The following is a 10,292-nucleotide window of genomic DNA, read 5'->3' as shown; positions in this document are numbered from 1 at the left end:
GGTGTCGACAAACAGCAGACGCTGACGGAAGTGAACTTCTTTTTTTAATGCTTAGAATGATGCGATGAGCTTGCCTTTCGTCTCATCTCAAGCGATACGATCACCCACATACGGTAGAAACATCCATCCAACATCTTGAATTACAAAGTATTGTTTGGTATTTCACTGCGCTCGCCATCCTTAGACATAAACTGTTAAGTCTTATTATATCCAGTTACACTAGCTACAATGTCCTCCAAACCGGAACACGGTGACTACACACTGCTGCTTAGCGGCAGAAATAGACATTGCGGTCGTGTCACGTTCCTGCCCTTTGGCTGTCTGGCGAAACCAATGCAATACTACTATACTAAACTAAATGAAAAAAAATAACTAAAAAGAAAAAGTCCAATATGTTATAAAAACATGTGAGTTTGTACGTGTAATTTACTCTGTAATTTTCTACGTCAAAACAAGCAAATATATTATTTAAATTTAAAACAAATGTAACCGTAAACGTTTTAACATCGGACAGTCCGGCAACTCCACCTCTATTTATATGCGGTGTCGGCGCAAACCAGTCCAGTGCGGAACAGTTCATTGTACTGACAACATGATCCTCTATGCTGTTGTGATCGGTGTGTTGTTGCGGGATGTGGTGAGAATATTTTATACTCAACTAATCAACTGATGAAAGTAATTAACTATACTAACATGAAACCGTATTATTATTTTTTCTAATACAATTGTACTGACCAAGACATGATCTGTGCACAGCATACACCTTTTGTAGTTAGGATTGTTATGGGATTATAAAAGTTACAGTTATACCAAATCAATACAAATAAGTGGATAACAGATATTATGTTTACATTTCTGGTAAATATACTACAAATGCTGTGTGTAGATTTAATATCAACAAACTGCGAGGTTCGCCAGAATTGTTACGAACTTTTAGCTATAGGCTTGTAGTGTTAACCGCCCTAGGATCCTTTGCATCTGCCGCTCCTACTGAGCCTTATATTTATGATCCCGCTGCCTATCTCGCGGTTTAAGGAAGGTATATCCCTGAGCCATTCACTAGATATACGCCAGAACTCTTCTCGCCGAACGATCCACTATAAAATTAACCAGCCCTGAACAAAAGAACATCAGAATCCCTTCTCAAACGATCTACTAGGAGACTTCTCGCGTTAAACTCGCCTGCATCTACAAGCTAAGATCGACAATGATTTTATGACACTGAGTGGTTAAGCTAGGCGAGTCTTAATAAACGCAAATTTGTTTTGGCCGAAAACGAAATTAATCAAACAGAAAAATAAGGAAATAGGTAGGTTGTATGTATTAATCGATTTTATATGGCGCGTTTTTAGCATACGTAATGAACTCGTTTTGAGCAATTGTGTAAAAATAATTAAAGTACCACAACTTACTTTTCTGGGTTAATAAGGTTATATTATAATATTTTCCATAACTCAAGTTAAATCTTTTTGGATACCGGGTGTTGAGCCACCGAGTGTTTTTGTGTATAAACGTATTGAATTTAACATGTTAGTGTTGTTGCGTCAGTCTAATTATATTTGTAAAAGGTTATTATTACTATATTATTTTAATTCAGGGTGTAATCTATCTGAACGCCAAACTTCACCCACATCCGTTCAGTGGTTTTTGCGTTTACTACTAACAAACATACGAACGTTGTACCAAACTTTCACACTTACAATATTAATTAGAGGTTTAAGTATCTACGTTATATCTATATTTACTAACTAAACATTTGTATACTTCAAGTTTAAAAATATTCTAAGTATTAACAAACTACTGCATATAAACATATTACTAGTGGGTACCCTAAACAACGCAAGGCCCCAGGCGAAAGCAAAAACAAAATAACACGAGTCTCTGCGCGGGTTTTAAAGTTTTAAAGTCAAAAAAAAGTTCACGGGTTTTAACAGTTTCTTCGATTAGATCATAAAATAGCTCCTCCAAGGCATCGCGCGAGGCACCTGCAAGTCTAAGGTTGCGGGTCGTTGCCAAATTCGCTTCCCCCTAAGGTCTGCAGATTACTCACATTAATAGACTTAGTAGCTTCAGAAATTTTTTATTTGGGAAACAAACAGAACAAATTATGACTAAAAATAAATGAATGTAAATTAAGGTTCTTAATCCAACACAGTTTCCACTAATAGGTAATACATACATAGAAGAGAGTAGATATATACCAAACAAACTTTATTAAAAGAGATATATTTTGTTTGTTTTAATTTATGAAGCTACCGAGTAATTATCTACATTATTTAAATAAATAATGTAGATAATTTAACTGCAATACACAAAGCAAGTCGCGTGTTAGGTTCAAGGCAATATATCTAATGACATGAGGGAATTATAAAGTCGTGTTTGTTTACATCTATTATCCAATTTCCTACATTATTATTACACAAAGCTATATTTTTTATCGTTGCTATTGGTACTCGATAAATATCAAGTTCTATTCTTGTCAGTTTTTTGTAGTATGCTAGTTCAACTTTTTTATAGACTTCCAACTAGAACTGGTTTAAACAGGATTTGCTAACATGTTTTCTATGGCACCATGGTGCTTGAACTCATTTTTTTTACCCTAACTCGACAACATAGCTTCCCAACTTAATATCAAAATGGAGCACAAAGACCTGCACGAGGAGTTGCGCCGCACAACCCAAATATTTTAGCTGCCTTATTGAATACCGGAGCGTGACTCCTCAGTACGACTGGGGCTCTGTTTTTGTTCGATCTCCAAAAAACATTACCTAAGATTTAAACCCTAAACATTTCTGTTAAAAATGTTATAATATATGTTTTATGGTACTTCATCTTACACTAGGAAAATTCCTTATAGGTGCAAAAACCTAACCTTAAAGTCATAAAACAATTTTTTTGCGCTAACACGCAATTTGTCAATACAAACCAATACCTGTTTATAACAAAAACTTCCGTTAAATACATTCGTCTACAGCCTGTTAGCCTTGATTCCAACTATATATGTCTACATAGAATGACAATCACTATTTTTGTTAGGAACTATTGTAACTTACGACATTGTTATAGGGACATTGGCAGCTAGAGTACGATAAATCGGGTTCTAGCAATGAACATTTTAATTATTCAATAACTTAACAGTGTTTTAATTTAGAATCTCACATTTTTTTAAGTCTACGCGTTGCTTTAGAGACTTCTGTGACCACTGATTATCGAAACGCTCCTCTGACTTCCCGGAGCTAAGTGCGTGACCATTTTATCGTTCGCTATCGGAGAGGATATCCAAACTTGAGACATCTCCAAAAAAACTTATCTATTTTGGAATTTAATCAAATTACGTCAGTTTTTTAAGATAACGTAGCCTTTTAATATTTTTTCTTGCAGAGTAGCTGATTGTACAAAAATATTTTGTTTTTTATTTCAGTCCTGTGACGCCATGGATGGCGGGAAACCTCCAAGGATACCACTAAACGATGGGAACTCAATACCGGCTATGGGTCTCGGCACCTTCCTGGGATTCGACCAGGTATATAAATAACCATTACAAAGTCGAATTTGTTTTATCAGAATAAAATCGCAGTTAATTCAACATCTTTTCCAGACTATGACCTGTAAAAAAATATATACTTAATTAATTTATTATTGAAACGACCCTATCAATAATATAATATCCTTTAACCTATCTTAACTTGACTTTAAAGGTAAACGATACCATTTACTTCACAATAATAATAAATATTTTTTAATGACAAGTATTATATGTCGATTACCGTAGTATTACATACTTTCAAATCAAAATAATTACAAATGTTTTTTCCGTCTAGAGAATGTAAATAAAGTTGCAATTAATTAACTGTTAATAGCAATAAAACAATCAATTATATTTATTTCTCTATATCATGTATTATAGTTTACACATTAAACTGATTGTGAAAATAGCAACACCAGAGTTCCTTGCCCGTTCTTCTCTGGTGAGAACTGCTTTCCGAACTGGCGGTAGAGTCAATATTTATTATTCTAAATAATGTATAACATTTTCTAAGTTCAAATAAATTATTTCATTTCATTTCAATTCAATTAGTCTTATTTTGTAGAGAGGCCCGCTGACTCCACAGTCTAATGAAGTTGAATTGGCCGTGAAATGGGGCTTAGACGCAGGCTACAGGTAGGTTATACATTACATACTAACTCCAGTCTTGATGACCACTCCTATTTTTGTTTCTTTAATCTTTTATATTCTACTGAATGTTCACCGCCCGAATCTGGGTCGTCATTCGAGAGGACAAACTTATGAAAAATATATTTATCTATACGTCGCTAATCATTACAAATTTCCCAGTATACTCTATTCGATATACTTGTTCTAGCAGAAAAATTATAAATACGGCAAAAAATCATCAACTGTTTAAAAATTCCAATAGCGGCACCTAGCGGATAATGTTTATTTTATTTTATTACACACAAAACAGGTTATAATCGGGTACGCATTGTATACAAAATAGCTTAAAGTTTTTAACATAATTATAACCCAAAACTTGTGTTCCGGAATGAATATTAACTATTAACGAGATAACAAAGGTGAGATTATCTAAACGTAACTATTAATGCTAACTACACTGGGTTATACCAATGTTAAGTTTCTAAGGTTAAGTATATATATTTTTTTTTTGTGAAATTGAATACATAATACAAACAGGAGTTAGTGTTGAGAAATTAAGCTTAATTTAAATCATTAAGGACATTACGGATCAGATTCTTATATGAAGTCATATTGATGTTATGAAATAAGTCTATAGAGGAATTTTTATTTTTAGTTCATTATATAGCCGACACATACGTACAATAGGATTGAAATAAGATGTATTATTGTTTGAATCACTCCTGTTGGAGCATGTTGATAACTTGCTTTCCCTTTCAGGTTGTTAGATACAGCAGCCCTGTATAACGATGAGGATCAGGTCGGAGCCGCCGTTCGCTCGTCAGGGGTGCCGAGAGAAAACATATTCCTTGTCACCAAGGTAGACTCCACCAAACTTTGTTCCGCCTGAAATTTAACAAATAACTATTGTTGTTTTAGAAAACTTCTCATACCTAGTTCTAATTTAAATATTTTAAACCCATATCCTTGTTGTATTTCGGTACGACTGCAGTGTTGAGATCTCAGGTTCGATCTCCGGGTCGGGCAGAGATATTGGGTTTTTCTAATCACTATCAGCCCGGAGTCTGAAATTTGTGCTTGATATGGTGAGAGACTCGCCCCCTATCACATCATAGTACGCAATACCCACGGCGAAAAATACGTGCACCAGTTGCGCCTCTGTCTACCTTTTCGGGGATAAAAGCCGAGTGTCTGTCATGCCAAAGTTTTGTCACACCACAGCATGAATATATGAGGTCTACTAACCATGACTACATCCCTTCTGATATCCCCTTTTAGATATACACTATATTATAAACTTGTGACCGTAACATTTATGTTCATTATCCTGGAAACAAAATACTACGGTATTTGCATGTTGTTTAATTGACACCAAAAATAGACCAAATGGACGGACTCACTTACACGAAATATCTATTACTGTCTAATTATTCCCATCCCAGGTAATGCATACTGTCTCTTATTTCTAGCTTGGTGCAAACGAGCAACGGAACGTTCTCCAAAGCCTACAGAAGTCTCTGGAACGGCTAAACTTATCCTACGTGGATTTGTACTTGATTCACACCCCCATCTCCTTCAAAGTGAGTAAATTTTTATACTATATGATTGACGAACGAACATATAATTAGAAATGATTGCTGCCACCCTTAAACACGTAGCCAGAGGAATGGCCGAACTTTACGGAGAAAATTGGAAATGCGCAGGCTCATCCAACACACGCAAAGATACTAACGGGCGTTTCCAAACTATCCCGACCCCTAACTATGACTAAATGGTATAAATAAACTACAATAGCTCACCTGTAAACATGTCAAATAATCTTTATTCTGATTGGTAGATCTGCAGTATGGATCTGGCGGTAGCAGTTAATATCATTTTAAATGATCATGATAGTACGCAACGCAAGATTTAATACACTTCAAACCATTTCTCCGTGGCATGAATCTGGCGCAACCAGCTTGTTATTGCTAATATACTTAGTATATTATACTGTATTGATAATCTACAGCTTAATGCTGAAAGCAAATATTATAGTGTTACTCTGCAAAATTTTACTTATAAGGTCTTAGGGATAACTTGTTAAAGACACTACTGCCTAACCCTTTTGAGGATAAAGGTGCGATGTATGATTGTTTTTGTTAAAGATAAATCTTAAAAGGAAAGTCCCGCAATCGTCGAATCAGATCATTAAGCCATTAATTAAGATTGTCATCTTTTAATGGAATTAATTATTGCCAATGATTAATGCAGATTAATATTACCGGCTTGGTGACGACAAATCTTAAGATAGCTATTTATTCGCACACGCGACTTCAAGGTCCAAGGTTGTTACCACTAATATGACCTTCTGCATTTAAAAAATTTAATAAATTGTATGCGATATCGCAAAATAAATACAATTTTAAACTTTAATCAGACTAAACAATATGTATATCTTGATACAATATAGTGTATATCTTGTCGCTTGATCCTATACAATATAGTGTATATGTTGTCGCTTGATCCTACACAATATAGTGTATATCTTGTCGCTTGATCCTACACAATATAGTGTATATGTTGTCGCTCGATCCTACACAATATAGTGTATATCTTGTCGCTTGATCCTATACAATATAGTGTATATGTTGTCGCTTGATCCTATACAATATAGTGTATATCTTGTCTCGAGTTTAAAAGCGAATAGACAAATTTATTGGTATTCCAATAAAATCGCTACAGTACTTATAAATACTTTAAATACTAATTCATTAGTTTTCAAAAACGGTTTAGTACACAATTAAATAGACGACGAATCTAACTCATTTTGCTGAAATGGACAACAACATCTCTCATGATTTTTATCTAGTAATCATCATCATCATCAGCCACATAAAGTCCACTGCTGAATATGGGCCTCCCACAAAGAATTCCTGACGAACCTGTCGAAAGCGGCCTGCATCCTGCGCGTTCCTGTAACCTTATTAATATTTAGGTACATTAATTACTTCGACTTTATTAGTCTCCTGGGTCTAATAATATCAGAAGTAAAACTATATAAGCTTGGTATCACTTACAGCTTTCTGTATTTCTTTATTTCAGCCCGACTTCTCAGGATATGACGACGTGGATTACGTGGACACGTGGAAAGAGATGGAGAAAGCGAAGAACATGGGCCTTGCTAAGTCGATTGGCATCTCTAACTTCAACATCAGCCAGATCGACAGACTCCTGGCGAATTGCCAGATAAAACCGAGCGTGTTGCAGGTTGAGGTAAGATAACTTGACAGATATTACTTTTATAATTTAAGCAAGAAACTAAACAGATAGGTAATGCAGGTAATTCTAATTGGTAATTTAATTGAGACCTTTGTTGATGCCTTCTTATCGAATAGAAAATTATTTAACAAAAATCTCAAGTTGTGTGTTTATGATCTCTGCTTTTACCGTGTCCTAAACATTGCAAACTCCAGAGTCCAGTAACATCATCGATGACATCGGTATTCGACAGTCATATAATTTTACTGCATAGAATTAAACCGAAGAAACGGCTTGCATTTTTTTTTGCGGATTTAATAACGAAACATCGTCGTTCGCCTGATAGTAAGCCATACGACCGCCCATATTGTATACATTTGAAGCTTGACGACATCAGATCATGGTTTATGAAATACAAAGATCATCAGAATATTACCACATCGAACTTTCCAGGTGAATTTAAACCTAGGCCAGGATAAACTGATAGAACACTGCAAGAAGAACGACATAGTTGTGATGGCGTACACTCCATTCGGCTCCCTGTTTGATGGTGACAGCCCCGCGCCACCACCACGGGCTAACCACCCGACCCTCGTGCAGATAGCTGAGAAATACGGGAAGACTACCCCGCAAGTAGCGCTGAGGTATTTGGTAAGTGGGGTGCAGATTTCTAGATATTTTTAAGTTTAGTTCCACTGCAGTTAGGATGGGATTTTATTTGATTCTTTTATATCCAACTGTAGAGTATTGTCCACCTTGTATAATCGTCTCCTTATTAAATTATATTAAAAAATAACAAGGTAATTTTAAATAAAGAACGAAAAAAGATTTTAACAATGAATTATTACTAAATTATCTCGTAAACAGACAAATTAAAGAAAAAATATTTTAATAATCACTAATTATATTATAAACATACAAATTAAAGGCAATGAATCAACTTTAATAATATAAGGTCATTTTTGTCACCTTCTAAGATGTCATTTACATTTGTTGACCACACCTGCATGCAAACTTAATATACACATACGACTTTATTTTATAATAACCTTAAATACCATTTTAACCCAACTATATGTTATCTGACTGCAATATAATTTCGTTGATTGCTGATACTGATCTGTTGATGTTAATCTACAGACGTGTTCGATTTTTTGATAATCATTTGATCAATTATTTAAGTGAGCATTGTCCTTGTGGTAATCTTGAACAGGAATTTGGAGGTTTTCATTTGTTGACGAGCATGAAGATGATTAATGTTGTTAGATATGCTTGTCGTAAATCAAAGTAAAATATTCACTGTACAGTCATCCACAAAAGTAGTTAAACAAATTCAAAACTTCAGAATAGTGAAACACATTGACGTCCATCGAAATATTTTTTTATGGAATTCTTTTTCTAAAATAAAGTAAACTCTTTAAAAATGAAAAAAGTATTGTTGATAAGGACACAAAACTTTGGAATCAATTTGAATTCTTTTGTAGCTGACGTATATATTTGTAATTCACTATTCTAATTTTAAAATACATACGAAAATCGCATGAGTCCGTTAATTTTCGCACTAAACAATAACTAACAAATTATATTTCCAGATGCAAAGAGGTTTAGTTCCAATTCCTAAATCGTTGAAGAAGAGCCGCATTGAACAGAACATCGATCTCTTCAATTTTGAACTGACTGCTGAGGAGATGGCTGAACTGGGTAAGCAAAACCATTTATTATCTGTGGCATTCCAATACACGATATCCAGAGTTATGTAGAACTTCGCGCACCCACACATTACGATAGTGTGCTATTAGTCTATACTGCTGACTTGGTCGATTCGCTCTGTAAGACGAACATATACTACATATAGAGTGGCTCTATCCCTGTAAAATCATCTACGTCTTGCCGAAAAATAACAATTTTCGGCAAGACGTAGATGATTTTACAGGTAAGACTGGCCCATTGGCAGCAGCTCATGGTCTTAGATGGTTTTCGTTATAATTTTAACAATGTTATTATAAACTTTATTTGGGGGGTTTAAATAGATTTTTGTAACCGTATTTCATTACAAACTTATGTGTCTTGCATTGTTTTGTTTGGGTTAACATCTAAACTCATCTGTATGCGCAATAAAAGTATTAAGGTTTGCTTTCAATCTCGCATGATTAAAAATATAATATGTAATTATAGAAGATATAATTTATAAAATATTCCTTTCTAGCCAAATTCAACAAGAACTTTAGAAAAGTATCAATGGAATTTTGGCAAGATCATCCATACTTCCCGTTTGAGAAGAAGGATAATCCCTTACCTGACCCGTTCGGGTTCAATAAAGGTAAAAATACAAAGCAATGAAGTCCAGAGACTGAAGCGAGGAAATACCATGAACCTATGGAATTACGTGGATCTTGGACGTCCTGAAGTAGTTGACTTAATATTAAATACACTTCCCAATTTTACCAGGAATTATTAACGTACTCCACCTATACAGACAATAAAATTGAAGAGTAATCTCAACTGACATATGTAAGATGTAGGAATAAGTGCCAAGAGAATATTTAAATAATAAATATTATAAAAAACAACCTATGTTTCCTTTTTTTTGGGACTGCCCTGAATAAATTTATTATAGCATAATAAAAATATAATTAATATTAGTAGATATATATTGACTGAGGAAGCATAAGTCAAAAGGGTAGCTTTAATATATAGCAGTGTAATAAAAAACATTAATAACTATTTTTATTTAATATATTAATCATACCTTAATAACTAGTGTGAGAAATAATTAAAAAACCTATTTACATTGTTACATTTTATTACACATCGACAGAGTAGGAGCTAACATGAGTATGTTCAATAAATATATAAATACAGGTCGCCAGATACTTCATTTTTAAAATAAAGTTTTACT

The 10,292-nt window shown here is 34.2% G+C and overlaps 1 protein-coding gene across 2 annotated transcripts; it reads left to right on the top strand.

Annotated features, from left to right (window-relative positions):
• The first annotated feature begins 529 nt into the window (after nucleotides 1-529).
• On the top strand, nucleotides 530-9,963 carry LOC115448611 (aldo-keto reductase AKR2E4). Of its 2 annotated transcripts, none has more exons than XM_030176084.2 (9): nucleotides 530-637; nucleotides 3,422-3,523; nucleotides 4,092-4,162; nucleotides 4,916-5,015; nucleotides 5,626-5,736; nucleotides 7,238-7,408; nucleotides 7,847-8,044; nucleotides 8,986-9,094; nucleotides 9,600-9,963. In XM_030176084.2, the coding sequence occupies exons 1-9, from the start codon at nucleotides 539-541 to the stop codon at nucleotides 9,731-9,733; spliced, it is 1,095 nt and encodes a 364-aa protein (XP_030031944.2). In that variant the 5' UTR covers nucleotides 530-538; the 3' UTR covers nucleotides 9,734-9,963. The 2 variants fall into 2 exon arrangements, with proteins under 2 accessions (XP_030031944.2, XP_037295779.1); XM_037439882.1 differs by lacking the exon at nucleotides 530-637 and adding an exon at nucleotides 3,252-3,335.
• Nucleotides 9,964-10,292: the final 329 nt, after the last annotated feature.

Source organism: Manduca sexta, chromosome 18 (genome assembly GCF_014839805.1).
Source record: "Manduca sexta isolate Smith_Timp_Sample1 chromosome 18, JHU_Msex_v1.0, whole genome shotgun sequence".
NCBI classification, from domain to species: Eukaryota; Metazoa; Arthropoda; class Insecta; order Lepidoptera; family Sphingidae; genus Manduca; species Manduca sexta.
This window is presented reverse-complemented; position numbering and strand designations above follow the sequence as displayed.

Bases quoted from the DNA above. Each gene is read 5' to 3' on its own strand.
- LOC115448611 (XM_030176084.2), top strand. From the start codon at position 539: ATGCGGTGTCGGCGCAAACCAGTCCAGTGCGGAACAGTTCATTGTACT. The intron at 5,016-5,625 runs GTAGACTCCACC...TCTTATTTCTAG, and splicing joins ACATATTCCTTGTCACCAAG to CTTGGTGCAAACGAGCAACG. The intron at 8,045-8,985 runs GTAAGTGGGGTG...TTATATTTCCAG, and splicing joins AAGTAGCGCTGAGGTATTTG to ATGCAAAGAGGTTTAGTTCC.